The 23,423-nt window shown below is 41.3% G+C and overlaps 1 protein-coding gene across 1 annotated transcript in view; it reads left to right on the top strand.

Moving 5' to 3' along the window:
• The first annotated feature begins 1,202 nt into the window (after positions 1-1,202).
• Positions 1,203-23,423, top strand: part of PSD3 (pleckstrin and Sec7 domain containing 3) — a 200,946-nt gene continuing 178,725 nt past the window's right edge. The window contains exons 1-2 of the mRNA XM_058168824.1: positions 1,203-2,514; positions 13,201-13,312. Of these exons, the coding sequence (XP_058024807.1) occupies positions 2,494-2,514; positions 13,201-13,312 (133 nt within the window). The 5' untranslated portion in view covers positions 1,203-2,493. The remainder of the gene's footprint in view (positions 2,515-13,200; positions 13,313-23,423) is intronic.

Here is a 23,423-nt window from a genome sequence, read left to right as displayed (position 1 = left end):
TCACAAGATTTCCATTTTTAAGATCTTGTCATGATTTTAAGATCTTGATTTTCTCTTGACAGCCACATAGGCTGTTCTCAATAATTTCCCAATTGCTCATTTGTTTTTTTCTTCTTCTGTAAATCTGATTAAAAAATGTCAATTACTGGGTAACTTAAAAGAAACTTCCAATGATATCTGGAGAAAAATGGGGAGTGGGGGAGGGAAGGAAGTCATATATATTCTTACATCCTGTTTCCTGCTATGCTTAAGCAGTCCAAAAGCAAGAATCTGATCAAGATTCTGTCCTCCTTCAGCAGCTGGTATGCAGAGGGAGTAAGAGAAAGAGAAAGCACAACTATTGGGAAAAACTGGACATGCACACGTGGCCCAGATTAATCTGCTTTGTGCTCAGAGGCTGGATTCCTCTTAAGTGTGAGTCACACTTGAGTCAACAAACTGATGACTTTCTCTGTATGTCTTATGCTGGGCTTCCAAAATGCAGGAACACACATCCAAATCTGTCTTAAATCTTTTTTAGATTTATGAGAAAAAGCTAAACATGGCATCATAATCAAGGAAAAGCGAAGGATTGAACCTGCAATTCTTCCTGGACAAGGCAATTCTACATCTTTTATTGCCTGGAGCAGAAATGTCATACGAAACCTGGCTTCACTATAATGATCCAAAAAGACGGTCACTTTAAGAAAGGCGGTTTTCTTGCAGATGGTATTCTATTTCCAAGCAGAAAACCAGCCATTTCCTTTGTTCCTCATTTATAAAAAAAATGCAATCGAATTCAAGCCTTGTCAAAAGTATGCTAAAATAATTTCTAGTGAAACTAACTTTAGGCTATTTGCATATATATATATCCCTAAACAGTTATTTTCTGCTCTTTAATAGGCGTTGATACGGTGTGCCTCTGACAGTCCAGGGAACTTTTCTTTGGTTCCATTCAAATCAGTGGGATATAAAAAGGCTTAATTATTTATTTCTCACTTGTTGGCGGGATCCAGCCTCAATTCATGCTGATTCTCACAAATCACTTAGTCTTACACGCAGGGCAAGCACACCCACAGCTGCCTTCTCCAAGGCGGAGCACTCCAGACAAGCGCAACATGGCTTTCATAATCCCACCTGGTGGAACATTTATTTATTTAGTTTTTATTTATTTTTATTTGTCAATCATATATAAGATAAACATAATTTGGATACATGAAAAAAGTAAAAAGGAATATTTTTATTTATTTATTTTATTTTATTTGTCATAACAGCATACATAAGCATAAGCATGAAGTAACAATACAACATATAAGCATATATATGAGTATAAGCATGTAATAACGATATAAATTGGATATAATGAAAGGACTCAGTAGGACAGGGACGGTAGGCACGCAGATGCCCCTTACAGACCTCTTAGGAATGGAGTGAGGTCAACAGCAGACAGTTTAAGCTTAAAGTTTTGGGGGTTTGAGAAAGAAACGTTTGGGGAACTTGGATGCGTGCGTGCGTGTGTTGTAGCGCAGCCCTTTTGCAAGGTTCCAGTCGGGGGAAGGAGATTATACAGAATTGCAGCCGCGACGTGTAGTTAGTTGAATGCACTCCTTACTCCTTTGAGTTCGCTCCTGTCTAGGGGACGCTATCCCGAGAATTAGTTCCTTCACCCCATATTTTGCTTCATAGCGGGATGGGGTGGGGTGTGTGTGGGGGTTTCTCTTTAAAAGAAAGGAAAAAGGAAACTTTCCCTCCTTTTAAGTAAGTCCACGCAGGTACTCCATCCACGGATCCCAAAACTTCCTTGCCACGCGGGCGTCTTTCTTTGCACGGCGCTTGCTAAAACAGCAGAGACACCCGAGTCTCGGACTCGCCGGATCCTTTTCGTGGACAAAGAGACGGGCACCATTGCTATAAGCAGCCCTTCCCGAAAAGCCAAACTCGGAGCAAAAGTGAGCACTCCGCTGGGATTCGGATTCCACGCAAGCCTCGCTTGGCTCCGGGCAGGAAACGCTTCCTCTCACGGCTTCGCTGCTCCTCAGTGCTCATGTGCGGGCCCTCGAAGGGAAGGCGGCCGAGGGAAAGGTTTCGCACATGCTCAGAAGGGTCGAGTCGCCGTCCCTCCGGGCTGGGGCGGCTGGCAGCGTCAGGCGAGGCGGCCGCCTCGGGAGCGGATGCCCCCCTCGCGTTGTCATGCCGACTCCTCGCCGCTGCCATCCTTCAAGCCCGTGTGAGAGAGCTGCTGGCGGCGGCGGCGGCTGAGGCAAATGCCGGAGGAGCCCCCAGTCAAGTCCTCAGCCTCGGCTGCCGCGGCTCTGAGCGGCGCTTCGCGGCTTCTGCTTCTTTAACAAAAGGATTCGGCGGCAAGAAAGGTGGGAGAAGCAGGACGCCGCGCGCTGGGCGGCCAGAGGCAGCAGCAGCAGCAACAGCAACAACCCCCGGGCATCCCACCCTCCTCGGACTATTGTTGCAGCGAGCGAGAGGAAAAGAGGGGTGGGATTGTCCGGGAGATGGAAGATGGAAGAAAGCGACGATGGGGTAAGGAAAACAATAACAAAAACAAAAAACTCGCCTCCTCCTCCTCGTTCTCCCCTGTGCCTTATGCCTTCTCCCCGCTTGGCTTTGTCACCCGAGATGCCCCCGTGGCTCCTGCCCATCCGCGCTGCCCAGGTGTCAAAGCCGCTTCAGTGCCACGGACCCCACCCCAAGAATCGGTGTGGTCCCCACGTCCTCCACCCCCCCCTCCCCGTGGGCAAATGAATGGGAGACAAAGACGGAGCCGGCGCTGCTGCCCTTTGCCGGCTTTGCAAGAATTAGGTCTCTTCGCTGTCCTGGTGGCAGCCTCTCCCCCTCCCCCCGCTTTCGCCCCCCTTTTAAGCAGATTTATGACTTTTGGGTGGCGGGGGTTGGGAAGGGATACCCAAGCCTGGCTGTAAGAGTGAGCTCGATCTAAGGTGGGGAGACCCGGCTTCGGATTCTGCTCAGATGTGATTTGGCTCAGAGATGCCCGAAGTTAACTCGCCTCGCCTTTTAGACTCGTCTACCTGGCAGGGTTGTTGTGTGAAGGGAAAGAATGGTGGGAGGACCAGTCGGGATGGTTCCATCTGAGTTTCCTCTTGGCAAAAGAATACCTTTATGATCATGTAATGACATATCCTTCCAGCTTTGTAGTTCAACCCTGGATTTAGAAACCTTGGATTATTATTTTTTTTCCCTGTAGAACTCATTACATGTTTCTTCTTCCATTCTCTCCCCACCTTCCCCTTCCATCAAACGAATAATACTGATGTATTTGGCAGGTTTATTGCAGGCGTGAAAACGCGGACATTCTTACCGTGCGTTAAAAAACAACAACAGTGCCCTGAACTATTTTTGTTCTGTTAATACGCTTTTGCAATTTGGAGTGTTATAATGCTAACCTAAAGCATTTTAACCAGACTTTAATAAGGCTAATTTCTACCTATCCCTTCAGAATCGTCCGTGGATTAAAAAGTGCACAGATCTCTAAAATTTACAATGAAAGTGCTTCAGCAGCCAAAACAAACTTGCAAGCTGACATATTTTTGCATCTCATTTGCTGCGGTTGTCGCTTTGATTTTCTTCACCTCGGTTCGTTCCCCTGATCTTTCACCCTTTCATCTAAGAGCAAATCCTATTGCACTTTGGAAGCTTTCTTGTGAGTGGAGATGCACAGGATGAGGTGGGCAATTAGATTTTAAATCTTTTGGGGCAGGACCTGTTTGTCTTTATGTAGCACCTCGATTTTTAATTACTCTCACACACTGTAAAAATGGTTAATTTGTTGAGCGTATGCAAATACGCATTTCCGCTCCTCGCATTTGCGCACGCTGGCTGTACATCTTGTAATCGCTCGCAGGTCTTTGTACATATGGTCTCTTCTCGTTTTTCTGCTTGATTGTGAGCATCTGTCCGTCCCTGTTTGTTCTTCTTATATGCAAAGAAGCGTGCGAAGGAGCTTTTTTCCCCTCTTCCATCGGATTGTTTGGCTCCTATTTTTAATTTGAGACGTCAAACTCAGTTTAATAGATTGCAGCGGTGAACTAAGGGAGTTCAACCAATCAAGGTGCTTTCAAATGTTCATCAATAGTTTTCTCCTGAAAGAAAGGAAAACTTCTTGGAAACCATTGGATGTTGATATTTGGCTCTGTTTTCACAGCTGCTTGGCATTAAGGCACAGTCTTTAGTTTAAGGGGGAGTAAAGCATAGATTTCAGCTGATTTCTTGAAAGGGGGAGTGGTGGCTATGGGGAGACTATTGTGGGATTCTGCACCGCAGAAAGAAATAGAAGACCCCAGATTATAGGGCAGCAGGTCTGTCACAAATCAAATGAGCTAATACTACATAGTGCCATCTAGATTAGGTAACCCGGTATCTACTGGATGTTTTGGAGTTCAGTTCTCATCAGGCCAAACATTGTGAGAGACGAGGGGGTAGCAGGGGACATACATTTGTATATAATGCAGGACTGTAAGCAAATGTTAAAGGAATGTCTGATTTATCCCAGCAGGATTCCACGGTCTCTTCAATATTAAAAGGAGGAATGGTTTGGCTCTTTCCTTAAATGGCGAACCTATGGCACACATGCCAGAGGTGGCACGCAGTGCCCTGTCTGTGGGCACGCGAGCCATCGCCCCAGTTCAGCTCCGCCACACATGCACATGCGCCTCCCGCCAGCCAGCTGGTCTTTGGGTCTCTGCTGCACTTTCCCAGGGGGCGTGGTGCGTGCAGGGGGCTGCGTGCACATGCATGGGGGTGGGGCATGTGCAGAGATGTGTGTTCATGCATGGGGTGGGGCGCATGCATGGGGGACAGGGTGCATGTGGGGGGCCACGTGTGCATTCCATTTTGGGGTTTGGGCGCACGCATGCATATTCACGCGAGTGTGCACGCGCTTTGGGCACTCGGTCCGGAAAAGATTAGTCATCACTGCCTTAGAGGATCATTTTACAGGCAGCAGTCCATTCATTTTTTTTTTAATTTGCATTTATATCCTGCCCTTCTCCGAAGACTCAGGGCGGCTTACACTATGTCAAGCAATAGTCTTCATCCATTTGTATATTATATACAAAGTCAACTTATTGCCCCCAACAATCTGGGTCCTCATTTTACCTACCTTATAAAGGATGGAAGGCTGAGTCAACCTTGGGCCTGGTGGGGCTTGAACCTGCAGTAATTGCAAGCAGCTGCTGTTAATAACAGACTGTCTTACCAGTCTGAGCCACAGAGGCCCTAGAGGCCCTATTTGCTGGAGAATGATTGTCAGCCCCACGAGGTAGACCAAACCAGGAAATCAAGCCCACAGGAAAATCAAAACTATACTTTAGTGAGTTTGGCTACAATAATAGACTCTTGTAAGCCTGATTATCAGTGAATCAGAGCGGTATCTGCTTGAACTGCTTCCAAATATTATCCTGTGTTCTGGGTCTTTAAATATGCATCAGCTTCTTTGCCTAAGTAATGCTTCTTGCATATTTATGTAATCTTTATTGTCTACTACGATTGTGTTCCCTATCATATAAGCAAAGGTGAGGTCATCTTCCATTCAGAAGATCATCTCCTGGTACCTAGATAGAAACAGCTGTATTTTTTTGTATGCAGAGTGTGCAGCTTTCACGCCTTCACCACCGTGACTTTTAAAAGGCAATAGAATGAAAGTGAGTTGCCATTGCTCTTTTCCAGGATGGTCTTTTTTTCTCAGTTTCTCCTACACATCTGGAATGACTATGTGGACTTCTCTCTATGTCCTGACCAGGTCTGATTATGACTGACATCTTCAGGATACTGCACATTGATTAGGTAGTAATCCAAGATAAAACCCATTGAATAGAACATATCCCACCAGCCAAATGTTTGGTGTTCCAGTGCTTGGAAATGCTGCTAGATGCTGAGTGAGATGACTCCCTGTTGTAGATGACTAATTGTTTAAACGTGTGCCTATAAGGCAGTGAATCCAAGCATGATGCATAAAAGTAATTGTGGCAAAAAACCCGATGATGACTTTAAAATATGAAACATCTTTGTTTGCATCTATCTTGGCTGGATCCCACTGAAATCAGCTGATCCCTTGATAATTTGATACATGATGGCTTTATTTGGCTTCACTCCTATTGGCACATACCGTCTGAGTCAGCTGTTAAAAGTGATCTGGCAGAAGTATTTTGAATCTCTGAAAAAGAGGTTGACTGAAGCCCATTTGTGAGTTTATAGCAGCACAGATAGTCCTTGATTTACGACCACAATTGAGCCCTAAATTTATGTTGCAAAGTAAGAAATTTGAAAAGTGAGTTTTGCTCCATTTTACGACTTCTTGCCACATTTGTGAAGGGAATCACTGCAGTTGTTAAGATAGTAAGATGGTTGTTAAGTGGATCTGGTTTCCACATTGATTTTGCTTGTCAGAAGGTTGCAAAAGGTAATCACGTGATTCTGGGACACTGCAACCGTCATAAATGTGAGTCGGTTGTCAAGCATCCGAATGAAAGTCACATGACCATGGGGGATGCTGCAACGGTCATCAGTTTGAAAAATGGTGATGTCATTTTTTTTAGTGCCATTGTAACTTCAAACAGTCACTAAATGAACTGTTGTAAGTCAAGGATTACTTGTAATCTAGATTTATTTATTATATTTTTATTCTGCCTTCATTACTTTATAAGTAACACAAGACAGCAAAACGTACCTAATACTTCTTTCCTCAATCTATTTTTCCCCACAACAACAACCCTGTGAGGTGGGTTAGACCGAGAGATCATGACTGGCCAAAAGTCACCCAGCCAGCTTTCATGGCTAAGGCAGGACTTGAACTCATGGTTTCCCGCTTTCTAGCTGGTGCCTTAACCACTACACCATACACACAGACTTCCTGCATCAGAACCCTGTCTCATGTAACCCAATTTTACGCAGATTTCTGAGAAATAAGTTTCTTTGAATCTCGCTCTGAGGTTGAGTATGCAGTGTGCCGTTTTCATGCCTTCACCACAGTGATTTCCTGATTTTAGTTTTAGATTCTGTTTTGCACATAACAGCCAGCTTTCCCCAGTCTGAATTGTTTTAAGATGTGTACATTTCAATTCCCATAATTCCCCAGCCAACCTGGCCATTGGTGAACAAAAGTGCACAAATAAGGGGTGGCGTACCTACATGATATAAAAAGTGAAAAATGGAAAATGCTTAAGTATTTAATGGGTGAACAGAAGTGTAACCTTCGTTTTCAGCTTTTTGCAGTGCAAATGATCGGGAAAACTGCTTTCCATAGTGAAGACTCCCCGCCCCCCAACACACACATAGCTCTTCTGTTTTGTGAAAGATGTAAAGGTTTGTGTAACTCTGTGATTGAAAGAACTGTATATCTCAAGTGTATATTTGACTCAAATGCTATTTCTCCCCCCTCTACGAATTCAAATCAGGTCATTGGTAGAAGAAAAAACCGAGCCAGAGACGCAAGCTGATGTCCATTCTTATCAAATTATGAGACTGTCTCTATTGTGCATACCAGTTTCTAACTAGAAGTTCTTCAGAAAATGACAGAACAATATAGGAAGTCAAATAACCAGGCTGCTGGAAGAAATCCTGTGATTCTGGAAGACTTAATGGAACTTCTAAGGGAAAAGCCAGAGTCTGACAAAGTCCCAGCTCATTGCTGATTCTGTCAGTTCAGAGGCTGATACAAAGAAAGGAGGAGCAATATCAGAAGATCTTCCTAGTCCAATAAAAGCCTTGCTGAAACAGCAGAATGGATTAAGATTGCATAAAATAGCCCACTTCAAACAAAACACGCTGGGCATCTTCAATAATGAAAAATTACTGTGGTTTGAAAATGCCACTGTGTTTTGTTAACTCGCAGCATTGCTCTGAAGCCTCTTGTTTAACTTTGCATCTGATGGCTTAGACCATAACTCAGGCAATTTTCAAACCTCAGATACAGCAAAAATAATAGTACCTGTCTTGGGCCCGAAGGAATCAAGGTAGCAGAGGAGTCATATAAGAAGAACATGGAGAGCGTAAACAATGATTCCTCCAAGATCTAGTGTTCCCCTTTTAGAAACTACATATCTACATAGATATGTACATAGATATGTATGATCTACATAGACTTCTGTAAAGCTTTTGACTCAGTAGTACATGATAAACGTCTCCTAAAACTGAAATCTTACGGCATTTTAGGACCCCTCCACAATTGGATAACAGCTTTCCTGTCAAACAGACAACAAGTGGTCAAAATTGGCAATGCTCTATCAAATCCTGTTCCTGTCAAAAGTGGCATTTCCCAAGGCAGCGTTCTTGGACCAACATTATGATCTCTGTGACCATATTACAAGTGATCGTGTTCTTTTTGCTGACGACATCAAACTATTTAACACCACCAACAATACAACTACCCTTCAAAAAGACCTTGACTTTGTATCTGAATGGTCTAAAACTTGGCAACTCCAAATCTCAACCAGCAAATGCTCAGTCTTACATATTGGAAAGAAGAACCTAAACACTAAGTACAAGCTTGATGGACATTACCTTACAGATGACCCCCACCCTGTTAAAGACCTTGGAGTTTTCATATCAAATGATCTAAGTGCCAAAGCCCACTGCAACTACATAGCAAAAAAGGCTTTAAGAGTTGTAAACCTAATCTTGCATAGCTTCTTCTCCAAAAACACTACGCTACTAACCAGAGCATATAAAACATTTGCTAGACCAATTCTTGAATACAGCTCGCTTGTCTGGAATCCATACCACATTTCTGACATCAATACAATTGAACGTGTCCAGAAATATTTTACAAGAAGAGTTCTCCACTCCTCTGAATACAACAAAATACCTTATGCCACCAGACTTGAAATCCTGGGCTTAGAAAATTTAGAACTACACCACCTTCGACATGACCTGAGTTTAACTCATAAAATCATCTATTGCAATGTCCTTCCTGTGAAAGACTACTTCAGCTTCAATTGCAACAATACATGAGCACACAATAGATTTAAGCCTAATGTTAACCGCTCCAATCTTGATTGCAGAAAATATGACTTCAGTAACAGAGTTGTTAATGCTTGGAATAAACTACCTGACTCTGTGGTGTCTTCCCAAAATCCCCAAAGCTTCAACCAAAAACTGTCTACTATTGACCTCACCCCATTTCTAAGAGGTCTCTAAGGGGCGTGCATAAGAGCACAAGCGTGCCTACTGTTCCTGTCCTATTGTTTCCTTTCATTAAATCCAATTAATATAGTTATTACATACTCATATATATGCTTATATATTGTATAGTAATTTCATGCTTATGCTTATATATATGGTGTGACAAAATAAATAAATAATTTTTTCAATTGCAAAAAAACAACAACAACAACCCACGAACAAAGATGATGCAGAAAGAAGCTGGAGCCTTGTTTGGAAAGTTTATGTTGCATCTGTATTTACAGTGTCAAGCATGGCTGAAAAAAGAGGACACGAATTGCCTGAAGTAGGACCAAGATGCTACATAATTTTGCATAGTATCCACTAATATGTATTGTTGCAAATTTAGAAAACTATCTAAAAAGAGAAATTCCGTGTCCCTGAGAGAAGGAAACTGACCATTCAATCTGTTGTCCAAGATCTAATAGGGGGAACGTTCAACTTTTTTCAACTGACCGTGAACTATCTTTGTATGGGGTAGAGTACAAAGCGAGGACTGTTTTAAAAGAAGCCTGGTGCCATGCCATTATTACCCCATGCTACAACCAGGAGGCAATTAAAAGAAGTAAATTGTACTAAGTTCAGCGGAGTTTATTCTTAGACAAGCGGCCTGGTCTTTGGAACATTTTCCCAGATAAAAAGAGTCTTTGATATAAATTTCATCCAATGCCACCCAGGCTGGGTTAGGGGTGTTTAAGAACTTCAAGTCTTAGACTGGAGGCTGTAAGGACTAGAACAGATGTAAACAAGGTCAGATTAAATAACTGCATTGTGGAACTTACTGTTTGTTGAGGCTTGATCTAGCTTGATCTCAGCTCCATTCTTGCCTTAAGCTAAAATCTTACTCTTCCTAAAGGAGGCTTTTTGATGTGTGGGTCCTCCTTTGTTCCAGAATACCTACTAGAGAAGTAACTGGAGGTTTGTGGCTGAGTGGGAGAGGGGCTTTGCCCAACTTTGGCTGGTGTGCCAATTTAGGGATTGGAATATTTGGTAATAGACATTCATGCACTGATCTTCTTGTGCATTGATGGCTGTATTGTGCTCTACATAAAACAGCCTTTAAAAATTCCTCACTTGGAATTTTTAACCGGACTAAAAGGTGACTGTTGATCTGCTGTAATGAATAAGGAAGTTAACTTCGATATTGATAGGCCAGATCTGTTACCAAAGTGACAAGAGAAAAAACATGTAATAAGTCCCCAAGCAGTTACCCACTAGCAACTTGGCAGACACCTCCCTAAATCACATGAGTATAAAGGGGGTGGAAAGTAAAACAATTATACTTGCAGGTTTCTGTTAACGGTAGCCAGTAAAACACGACAATAAAAGTAACTTTAGCCTTCTTGTAGAGCTGATTTCCTGGTTTGGTCTGTATAATGGAGCTAATGGGATGTAGCAGATTTAGCAATGACAAAGCTGTGCTGTGTTGTGATCATTGGTTACCAGTGTGCTTCTAAGTCCAGTTCAAGATTTTGGTTTGTTATCTTGAAACCCTTTGATGGCTTGGCACTTGGGTGTTTACAGGATCATTTTTTCCAACTTAAGATTCTGCTCTTCCTGTGCAAACTTTTAGGGAAGGATTTATGGAGGATCCCAGCCAGAAAGCATGACATTCTAAAGGAGGGAGACCAATGAAGATGACTTTGATAGACATATTCAGGAACCATATCTTAGGGACTGAAGCATCTTTAAGTCCAGAGCAATGAGGTAATATTTCAAAGCGGCTCATGCTCATCCTGTTTCACTGGATATAAGAAGAAGGGAGAAGATACTGCACACTTGACTACACAGTTATTGTAGTCAATCTCAGTCAAAGTAGTTTGAGCCTTCCTATGGAGTGGATTTCCTGGTCTGGTCAACCTAAAGAGGCCGAAATCAATTTAGCAAGCCTGGTTATGTTACATTTTCTCCTCCTTATAGTTCAGTGAATTAGGAAAGTGTCTGCTAGAGTTTCTTGACAAGTTCAGAAGAACCAATACACTTGGCTTGTTCACCACTCTACTGTTGTGGTCCACCAGCAGCCTGCAGAGCTGGCAGTGGAGTCGGACAGTGAGGAGGCTGGGGAGGACAATGGGCCAGTCCTGGTGTCAGGGGAAGGCCTGGACAAGGGTTCTGCGTTGTAGGCAGAGATGGGGCCGGGGCCATCTGAGAGAAATGCACAAACTCTGGAGCCTCCAGAGACAGACAGCAGAGAGGCAGATGAACAGGAGGAGCCTTTTCCTAGTGCATGCATGCGAAAAGCTGCTAGAAGGCAAAGAGCAGCTAAACCAAAAAGGATGACTGGGGAGTAAGGCCAGGAGATGACTGGCCCCTCCCCTAAGGCTTAAAAGAGCAGCAACAGCTCTTGAGCTCTTTGTAGCAAAGCAACATTGCTACATTTGTTTCTAGTCAGAGTCTCTTGTTTCTGAACTTTGTGGGGCTTTGCCAAGAAAAGCCTTTGGCAGGGTGCCAGAAAAGACAAAGGTTTGTGATAAGGCTGAAGGACTTTTTCTGAAGGATTTGTTTTGGAATTAATTTGGACTAAGCTCAGAATGAAGTAATTCTCAGCTGTTCTAATAAAATATATTTGTTTAGGACTGATTATATCTGGTAATAACTACTTGGGCCTAGATCACAACATCTACTGCTATAGCAGATGGGAGTTGGTAAGGCAGAAAGGGTGGCAGCTTTGCCTCTAGACACTAACAACCTGTAGTTACCATTAAAAAAAATGCAGTTTACAATTCAGGTGATCCTTGACTTATGACCACAAATTGCATCCATTGTTAAGTGAAGCAGTCATAAAACAAGATGTCATGCGACCATGCCAAATTACAATAGAAATCTTGGCATTCCCTATTGTACTGAGAATCATGAGTTTTTAAGTGAGTACCTATCCCAATTCAAGCCATTCTACACTTAGTTCCTCCCAGCCTCGAGCCTCAATAAAGTAAGAGACTGTCTCCAACTTCTCCTACTTGCCTGCCTCTCACCCATCTCTGCCCTTTGGACATCTGCACTTTGTCTTGCAAACCATGTGGCCCTGGAACCAGGGGTGAAATGCTACCGTTTCATACCGGTTCAGGCAAACCGGTAGTAAAAAAATGCTACCGGTTAGTCCAAACTGGTATTTACGATGATCAGCTGCGCCGCGCTATTTATATTCCCACCCACCCCTGCTGTTCTACTTACCTTCAAAGGGCTCCTTTTTCCCCGCACGAAGTGTGGGTTTGGTGCGGACTGCACCAGGCACATGCAGTGTGCGTCAGGCATGCACTGCGCATGCGTGCGTGCAGCACAAGTCTGGCACGTACTGCGCATGCATGGGCAGTGGACCGGTTGCAACCTGCGGAGGATTTCACCACTGCCTGGGACTGCTCGCCATGCTCTGGGAAGCCTCAGCCTCAGCTCAACGCTGCCTACCCCAGCAAGTGCCAACTAGCATTCATATGCCCAGCTACTTTCTCTTCCACTTCCTCACACTGACCTTTTTCATTTTGTGCCCAGCTGAAGCAGAAACACCTTGCTGCCTATATGGTCTCCTTTTCAGACCTGGCTTCTGTGGGGAAAATTTCCTACCTGTGACTTCCTGAACCTTTGGAAAGCTGTGCTGTCTTCAGAAAAGCTGTGCTGTCTTTGGAAAGCTGCACTGTCTTTCCAAAGGCTTTCTGAAGACAAGGTACCTTGGTTCAAACATTGCTGTCCCTTGGTGCACTCTTTCACCCAATTGAAGGTTGCAAGCAGACTTTTAATGCTTCATAGATGAAGACTTGCTAGAGGAATCCTTCTTCTCAAGACAGTGTGATTAGGAAGGGTGTGTTAATTCTGTAGCAGTTTTAGTGAAAAGCAATAAACTGCAAAAAAAAAAAAAAAAAGGTGTTGCATGTTGCTGGAAATAAACCTTCAAAATATTCTCTCTTTCTCTCTTAGATACTTTTAAAAGCCGGTATATGTATTTTTGAAAATCCTATTTTTGTTGCTTTGATATGGGGGATTGCTAGTGGGAGGTGTCATGATGAAATGAACATGTTTTCATTCTATTTCTGTCTGCAGGGAGAAACATTTGTTTGGGTTAATGGTGCATCAGCTCACTCCCAGACTGTTGCCAAGGCCAAATATGACTTTTTATTTGGCGGATCAGAAAATGAAACTACTTCAGAATCTGGTAAGCACCAATGTTTCTACTCTGAGGCCACTTCCATCATCTCACTCATTATACATATAATATTATTTTAACTTAGAGCTCATGCTAATTCTGAATTTATGAGGCAAGGGTGCAGCTTTCCCAACCTGGGTGCCTTCCAGATGTGTAGATTTCAATTTCCAGAATTCTAGGCACTGACCATACAGTACGATACTCTGGTTGCTGAAGTCCATGCATTTGGACAGCAACCAGGTGGATTAAGAATTCTGGACAAATAGAGAATAACAATATCAATGTATTTCTTTGGAAACAAGTAAGAATTGACAAAAGAAGCTTCCACTCTTTCAATTAAGGATATGACTGCCACCTTTCATCTGTAATATAGATGGTCCTCAACTTACTACTACAATGGAGCCCAGAATTTTGGCTACGAATTGTTGCTGTCGTAAATTGAGTCACCATGTGACCCGACTTGATTTTATGACTCTTTTTTTTTGTTTACAACGGTAGTTAAGCAAGATTCTGTGGTCATTAAGCGAGTTGTATAGTTTTTAAACAAATCGCATGGTCTAAAGTCCAAATCCAGCTTATCCAATGGGTGTTTTGTGCTGGAAAGCAGAAAAAAAACATGGCAAAACATGATCGTGTGGCTTTGTTATGCTTCAACCAATTGTAAAAGGGAACCAGTTGCCAAGCACCCAAAATGTGATTATGTGACTCTAAGGATGTTGCAGTGATTGTAATGTTGAGGACGAGTTGTAATTAACCTTTTTTGAGTGTGTCATAACTTTAAGCGGTTGTTAAGTAATTGGCCATAAATTGAGTATTTCCTATAATTATGTAGATTTTGATTCAGCAGGAACCCTTGTTAGAGGTGTACTCCTTAGCTAGCATAAGCAAAGCACTGAAAGAGTTCTGACTTGTTAGGTTACAGAATTTCCTATTAAAACATCATGTTCATTTTATTCTCTAAAATACATGACTCTTGCCTGCTAGCAACAGTTAAAAACTACATCACTTCATCATATGCACACATAAACACAAACAAATATGGATGGAGTCAGCAACTGAAGTACAAAAGCTAGTTAATGTAACCATTGTGCTATTAATGTTAACCGTCATTCGGTCTATCTGTTTGGGGGACTGAACTGGGCTCACAGACCTAAGGCATTTAGAAATTGCCAGTAACAATGTCCCACCTTAATAACTTTAATAAAAGGTCCATTTGTTAAATAAACAGAAATAAAGCACTGTGAATAAAATACACAGAGGAAAACTGCAGTAGATCGGGAAGGAAGTATAGGAGGTAAGTCCACTTACCTGAAGTAGTTTTTATTTAGTTTAAAACATGAAATTGGACCCTTTGAAATCTTGGAATTAACTGAGCTGTTAATTTCCTAGTGTAGCAGTAGTCTACTCTAGTGTTTCTCAACCTTGGGAATTTTAAGAATTCCTACAATTACCTAGTCAACATAGGTGGGAGTTGGTCCATACATCTTAAAGTTCCCAAGATTGAGGAACATAGGTCTACTGTATCAATATTTATTTGGACAGTGAACTTTACAGTGGATTTTCAGGAATTCTGGATTGCAAGGCATAGCTTTTTTTAAAAGTTATCTCATAATACTGATCTTCAAAGAGAATTGGGAAAAGCTGGAATGAGCAGTCATTATTTTACCATTCTTGTTCAATTGGCTAAAGAATTTCTGCTTCTAGCCTTAAAGCTAGGTACAGTAATCCTCAATTTGCAACCGTAATTGAGCCTAGAATTACGATCATAACCTGTTATTGTTAAGTGAGTCACCACATGACCAGACCTGACTTCGTGACACTTGGCAGTAATTATTAAGTACACAAAGCAGTCATTAAGCAAACAATGCAGTCATTAAGCAATATATCCAATAGCATTCTTTTTGCTGGAAACTGGAAATAAACACCAGAAAACATGGAAAATCATGATCGCAGGACAGTGGAAACAGTTCTAAAAATGAGCTGGTTACCGAGGGCCCAAAATACGACTGGGAGGGAGGTATTGTAACTTTGAAATCAGGTAATCAGCCCCCTTTTAGGGAGTGTCTGTCATTACTTCAAACAGTTGCTAAGTGACTGGCAGTAAATCAAGGATTAATTGTAGATGATTGAGAGATGTTGGATGAAAAGATCTTGGAACTTATATTTAGAGGATCACTGTAGTAACAACTGTTGTGGCCTTTTGTTCTTCCTATAGCTGCCTTCTGCAACCTATGGAGTGATTCTCGAAATAATTACAGCTAGTTACAATTAGTTTCTGTGTTTGAGCATTGGCAAAGTTTGTCAGTCTTGTGGAATGAACTTCCTAATACCACCTCCCACAGGCACACACAGCCACTCATTCTTTTTAAAAAAAAACTAAAGAAAGAAGTTTTGCTCATGAAAACTAAAAGAGCATTTATTCTAAACGAATGGAGAAGAAAGACGCCATTGATTCTTTGGGGAGATTGTAAAAACATTGATTTTTCAAGTGAAAAAAAAACAAAAACCCTCCGAAGTGCCTCATAAGAAATATTTGCCTACTTTCAGAGCCTGGCTGGTGCCAGGCAGAGTTTTTAATATGATATTTGTTTATGGAATGCTTTTGACTGAAATGATTCTACTAAGTCAACCTCTTCTTCGGAAATCATAGCACTCTAAATGTGGTGCCGAGGATGCAAATTAGTGTAGATGGGAAGGGAAAGACAGCTGTGATTTGACAACTTAATAGTAAGGATTTTAAAGTAACTATAAGTTAAAGTAGTTGGTCAGTCATTTGTCTTTTAACTGATTGCTTAAGCAAATATGTATAGTCCCAACAACATGGACATTTCTTGGAGACATAGAAGGAAATGCAAGAAAACTTAAATGTAATAAACCAACTTTGTCTCAGTGAAGAAAATCTTACGGATTGGCCTACTTAAAGGTTTTTAGCAGCAGTAAGCTATAACTTGCCGAAATAGCACTAGTGATAAAAAATAGCTCTTATTGATCACCTGATCTGTAATTTTTAAGGATTTTTCTTCCGCCAAAATGTCATTAATTTATCAGAGATAGTTTCATGTACCCAAACTACTGTTTTGATTTCCCTCCCCAACTTTTTTCATTTGGGAATTGCACAAATGAAGAAATTCATTTCATTTCTTCTCTTGAAATTTCTCTTTTCCAAATATAATGGCATACATTTAAATGTATGTCAAGCAACTATGTTTGCAAAGCGAGGAAATTGGGCCTAATTTAAATGTAGAGAGTATTGCTTGGCTGTGATACCTAAACAGATTATTCACAGGTCTCTCTGCATAGCATGAAACAATCAAGCAAGCCATTTACTACGGGAAAATATAAGGTGACATCACATTATGGTTGTCTGACAGGAGATTGGATTAAAAGAAAGATGGACTAAATTTTTGTAGAATTGCAAGTCTAAATTGCATCTAGCATTCTAAGGAACTCATATTACCAATTACTTCATGTATAATAATAATAACAATAATAATAATAATAATAATATACATATATAATTTATTATTATTATTATTATTATTATTAATAATAATAATAATAATAATAATAATATACATATATAATTGCTTTTTTAAAAACAAGATAACAATTCAAACTAGACAGTGAATTAGTTCTCAGGCTCGTAGAGGTACCCTTTTTAGTGTGGCAGGGTTAAATATGCATGCCTTAGCCACCTAGTTTCCCATCCTTTATACAGACAATTACATCATCAAGAAAAACTGTTGAAAAGTAAATATGTATGTATTAACTTTAAAAGGCTGTGCAACTCCCAAGTGATGCTGGGTGGCTTACATAATTAAAAGTAACAAAACCAATATAGTAAAAAAGGAAAATTTATATACTTTAAATACTTTCCCTTACATGAACTCTTGTAAGATGGGAGTCATATGTATTTCTGGGGGGGGAGGGGGGCTATTCAAGAGGGCAAGCACTGCAACACAGAAGGTGCATTTCCAGGGCCCTTGACAGGTGACAGTTATAGAATAGAAGGGACCTGGAGTGTCTGCTCGCTACCTGATCTCATTGGTTGTGCAGAAACCACTAGTCTCTCAGATAACCAAGTCCTATGTCATGGAGAATATTATAGGTGACGATCAACCGCTTGAATTGCACATGGAAGCAAACTTGCAACCAGTGCAGCTGTCTGCATTTCCATTATCATGGGAACCAGCAGTCAGCAGTTGCAGTGATACCAGTTGAAATACTGTAAAGAGATCTCAAGGTTAAAGGAATTAAAACAACTAATTACATTAGAATTCAATTAATTATTTTAATAGACTAACTCTTATTATGAAAGAGTCCCATGAATGATGTGTTTGTGTATGTGCGAATATGCCTGGCACAATTCATTACATAAAGACAGATACTGGAGCCTAAAACAGGGTTTCTCAGTCGTGGCAACTTTAAAATGTGTGGACTTCAACTCCCAGAATGCTGGCTGGGGAATTCTAGGAGTTGAAGTCCACACATCTTAACGTTGCTGAGAAACACTGGTCTAAAGTATACAACAAAACTTTTCAAAGTGTTGGTCCTTTTTAAATGATACAGACATTACAATCATCCACCCAACAATTTATACCAATATTTTGTTGAACTTGACAACTTTTAAAATGTATGAATCCGGTTTAGGAACTCTGAGAGTAAAAGTCCACTCACATTAAAGTTGCCAAGTTTGAAAAACATTGATTTATACTTACAGCCCCAATTTGTCCATCTGTCGAAACTCCTCTTTGTCCCCCGGTTCTGAGACTCTCCCCTTGTAAAATCTAGACTCTTATTCTGATTATCTTAAATAGTAGCTAGAGTTTGAAATGGAGAATATTTATAAGTAGAGGACTTTCTCCTGTATAATACCAATGGCCATCTTAGTAGGATAGGGAGAAATAGTGCCCTTCAAAAATTGTTAACTGTTAGCAGGAAAATAATAGCAATTTTCCTCAGAAAAGCAAAATGTTTTGGGAAGAAAATTGATACTTTTACTTTCTTTATACCAAGAGGTTCTGCTAAAACCTTTAGCTTTGTTCTAATCTTTGTGGTAGGCTTTTAGTGCAATTCAATTTTTTAGATTATTAGTGACACTGATTATTTGATTAAAGCTTGAAACCTTGTTTATTAAAATTTAACAGTGAACATATTTGCTTGGATTGTGCCCAAGAAGTGCAAAGCAAGCTGCAAATTAAACTGGAGTAAAATTTTAAGCTCCCCCCCCTGTAGTTATTAATATATAAAAGTTATTTCTTTTAATGTTTGAAGAATTAAAGAAAAATCCACTTGAAGTCATATGAGTCTCTTAAAACTTTTTTTACCTGGTGCCTTTGAATCTGTCTTTCTTCTTGACGACTACTGTACATAGACAAGTCCCTATAGGTATCTTGGTAAGATTTTTAGAAACAAACTAATGTTTGGCTTAAATTCACCCAGATGGCCTTGTCCCTATAGCAGAACTATAACTCACAGAGATAATACTGAGAAACACTTTGTGGAATGTGTCTCTGCAGATTTCTTTCCAAAGCATATTCTTCTGCTGGATGGAGGAATCATACTTAATTGAGGAAACATCTACAGTAAAATAGATAAGAGTTAATTGCATTTCCTTTCCCACCTCCTTTATGAGATAAACAACCAGACTGACAAGAGAACTGTGAACCAAATTTGTAGCATGGTGCCAAAGACTTGGTTTGCTGTACATGTTGAGCCATCAACCAGGTTTTTGGAATTACAGTGCATTTCATTAGGATCTATTCTTCTACCATCCTTGACAGGGTAGAGGAATACAAGATGGAAAAGAAGGAAAACACATTACAAGTTTAACGATGTACAGGTAGTCCTCAATTTACATTTGTTTAGTGGCCATTCAAAGTTACAATAACACTGAAAAAAGTGACTTCTGACTGGTTCTCACACTTACGGCTGTTGCAACATCCCCGGAGTCATGGGATCCAAATGCATGCTCTTGTCAGCTGGCATGTATTTCTGACGGTTGCCGTGTCCCCCGGGTCACGTGATCACCATTTGCCACTTTCTGACGAGCAAAATCAATATAGGAAGCCAGATTCGCTCAACGGCCACATGATTCACTTAACTGCCCTTAATTGAAGTGATTCCCTTAACAGTTATGGCAAAAAGGTCGTAAAATGGGGCACAATTTGCTTAACTCTTTAGCAAAAGAAATGTTTGGGCCCAGTTGTGGTCGTAAATTGAGGACAACTTGTATTGTTTTGGGAATAGCAGGGGGAAAGGGATGCAGGGGCACAAAAACAGAAAGCAAAGGGGAATGGGAAGCTTGGTTGGGTGGAAATAGGGCCACTGCCTTAGATGCTTGGTGGCCATCAGAAATTCACCTTGGTTTTTTCCAGAATATGTTGGTGTTTACAACCTGGAGTATCCTAGTACTTCCGCTTTCATGAATTGGGGTGGAAGATGGGAGTAAAAACAGCCCCCTTCCCCACCTCATCTTTCCTTTTTTCCACTTTTTATCTTAGAAGTTTGTCAGACTAGTGTGATCGGCTTCAAATACCACCATTATACCACATTACTTATGTCCACGTAACCCCTTCCACTTCTTTCCATCTCTGGTTTAAAAAGAATAAAAGGAAACCACCTGTTTCTCATGTTTATCAAACACGCACATTTAATTTGGCCTTCAGTTTCCTTCTCTTCTGTGTTTTTGTGACGGCTGGAACTGACAAGGCAGAAAACGAGAACCCTCAGACCACACCAGACTGTTATATAAACACAGTGCAGGGGACCATCAACAGTCCAGCCTGCCAAAAGAACTGCAGGCGGTTTGTTACAAGAAAGAGAAGTGGGGGGGGGAGAGAAAGAAACTGAGGATTTAGACCTCAGGCTCCCACACATGTGTGTGAATGTACGTTCTGTAGAAGCTGATTGTAGTTGCTGTGGCTATTTAGTTTCTGCAATCAAAGTATTTTATCTACTAAAGCTGAGTCCTTGACTTTCCCATGAGAACGGTTGAGTGCAGTTTGAACTCTTAGAGAATTAGAATTACTGCACTGCCCGCATGCAATCCTTGATCGTTGTAACTATATTCTCTATTACGTCTCCTTTGTTTTAAAGAAACATTTTTTTCTTAGGTCTTTTGCACAAGCTGACCTATGAGACCCAGGTAATTGGAAGCAGCCAAAGTTAAAACAATTTGTGGCCTGATAAACCATTGCCATGTCCTGTCTGCTATAAATAATACTAATATGCTTAAATTTATCTGCAGCCACTCCCCGTTCAGTTGCATCCTGCAATCCAGCTGCCTTTGCTAGTCTTAATTTATGTGTTCTGCAGACTTTCTCATGTGTAGCATACAAACCATGTCGCTCATTTTCTGAGAAGCATTAGTGACAATATTTTTATTGGCTCTGTATGCTCTCTGATAGGGCTATATAAATTTATACTAAGGGGAATGTAATTATAAACACAGGTAGTCCTCAAGTTATAACCACAATTGAACCCAAAATTCCTTTGTTGTTGTTAAGTGAGACACTTGTTAAGTAAGTTTTGACCCATTTTACGACTTTTCTTGCCATAGCTGTTAAGTGAATCACTGCAGTTAATAAGTTAGTAACCTGGTTGTTAAATAGATCTGGCTTCCCCATTGACTTTGCTTATCAGAAGATTGCAAAAGGGGATCACGTTACCTTAGGACACAGCAACGGTCATAAATATGAACAAGTTGCCAAGCATCTGAATTTTGATCATATCATAGGGATGTTGCAAAGGTTGTAACTGTGAAAAATGGTCATACGTCACATTTTTCAGTGCTGTTGTAACTTTGAATGGTCACTAAACAAACTGTTGTAGGTCGAGGACTACCTGTAACAGCTGTATTGTACATTCATTACCAAGTTGGCCATGGAGAGGAAAATCAGTAATGCACAGGACTAAAGCCCTAGCACAACTACTGGAGATCTGATATTAATGACAAAACCATGAGACTTAGAAACCTGCCCTTTTCTTTTTATCCAACACCTGAATTATCTGCCCAGGACAATCCTGTGCTTTGTGCTTTGCATGCAGCTTCTCGAAGTCCAATACACATAAAATTCTATCATTCACCTTGAATTTGGTGTGCACAAATAGGCTCGCAATCACAAAAAATCCCACAATTATTTAGCATAAATCTTTCTTTCTTTCTTTCTTTCTTTCTTTCTTTCTTTCTTTCTTTCTTTCTTTCTCTTCCTTCTTCTTCTTTCTCTTTCTCTTTCTCTTCTCTCTCCTTCTTTCTTTCTTTTTTCTTTCTCTCTCTCTCTCCTTCCTTCTTTCTTTCTTTCTCTCTCTCCTTCCTTCCTTCTTTCTCTCTCTCTCTCTCCTTCTTTCTTTCTTCCCTCCTTCCTTCCTTCCTTCCTTTCTTCTTCCTTCCTTCCTTCCTTCCTTCCTTCCTTCCTTCCTTCCTTCCTTCCTTCCTTCCTTTCTTTCTTTCTTTCTTTCTTTCTTTCTTTCTTTCTTTCTTCAGGAGAGAGCTGTGGGGTGACAAACTGTCCCCTCACCTTTTGTATGCTCCTCAAAAAAAAAGGCTCAGTTCTGATAAAGTACCTACGCTGTCACGGAGCCTCTGCTGCTGAGTAAGACCGAATTTCCAATGTCATCCCGTTCTTCTTCTGCTGCGGCTCTTGCTGCTGCTGCCGCTGCCACTGCAGATATGGAATACAGTTCCCTCTCTTTTCACCGATAGTCATCTCTGCCAGATCAAAAAAAGAAGAAAGAAAGAAAGAAAGAAGCTTACGGTAGCTCTGCTGCCTCAAGGTAGCCCAAGTGGGCTCGTTTTCAGCTGTAGCAGGAATGCGATTGCGGTCCTTTTTCTCTCCCCCCCCCCCGTTTCATAATGCTCAGAAGTCTTCCATTTACATCACCCTGTGTGCATTGCAGAGCGCCCGTGCGGCTGCTGGCGCTGCCTCAGCCAGGAAATTTGAAACTATGCTGATTCCAGTTGATTTAGAACGGGCAGCGTTTACCATAAGCTGGAATCCGTATTAGATACACTGATGATTTCACTGACCAATGGGTAACTGCTGGAGCTACAGTAATCTTTGTGAGTAGTCAGCCTCTGTTCAGCCGAATTATATCTGTTTGTTCTTGTTGAGCGGGGTAGGACTTTCTAAGACCCATGTGCACACTCACAACACGGATGTCAAACCATTTTGTTCATCTCTTTAGCTTTATCAGATGTTTTGTCTTCCTCAGGTTGATGACTCTGTCAGTTAAGTGGCCTGCGGCAATTTCTGAATATTTCAAATAGGGGAGGAATTGTTGCCGGCATCACGATCATATATACACACACACACACATATATATGTCTGTATATATGTATCTATACAACCTTCCAGTGCTCTGTCAAGTTACGAATTCTTAAGGATATATATATATCGATCATTAGGAAGGCTGTGGCTACATCCAAGCTGTGTTTGCTTTATGGCTCACTTTTCTTATGCAGCTGCAGACCTCCGGGCTATCAATACGATCAGATGTAGAGGTGGGGGTGTATGTGTGCGGAGTGGGGGGGAGAGAGAAGGGGGTGGGATCATAACAAAATGGTTACCTGGAGTGGGTTGTGAAGAACTTATGCAGTTCAGTTTTACTATCCGGCTGCCTCCGTGCTTCTCTGTGGTGAATTAGCATCTGAATCATGTTCCTTTTCTTGGGAGACGGTTATTTTGCGTGGGTTGGAGGTGGGGGGGGGGAGGAAAAGAAGGATTGACGTAATGTGCTTGCTGCTTTAACCAGATATGATGCTCTGTGGCTTGATGGAGAGGGGGAGGGACATCCCTTAAAGAGCTGGTGGCTTTTTCGAAACTTTGCTGCCTGAGTGGAACCCCACATCTGGACTCTTCTCTGGCAATCGCAGAGAACCTTTCAGTCAGTTATTATTATTATTATCATCAGCACTGTCGGTGGGTGGTGAAAAGACTAGTGGTGGTGTGAGGCTGGCTGCACTGCGCCATCAGGCCACAGAATAACACTGTTGTGGATTTCGTTTTGTGTGAGTGAATAATCAAGCGGGATGGCCTTACGCCTTTGTTTCCAGCTGATAAATAGCCCTTGAATTCTTCTTTAGAGAAGCAAAGTCTTTGCCACAGTGCCGGGCATGAAA

This window comes from Ahaetulla prasina, chromosome 2, assembly GCF_028640845.1.
Source record: "Ahaetulla prasina isolate Xishuangbanna chromosome 2, ASM2864084v1, whole genome shotgun sequence".
Taxonomy (NCBI): Eukaryota; Metazoa; Chordata; class Lepidosauria; order Squamata; family Colubridae; genus Ahaetulla; species Ahaetulla prasina.
This window is presented reverse-complemented; position numbering and strand designations above follow the sequence as displayed.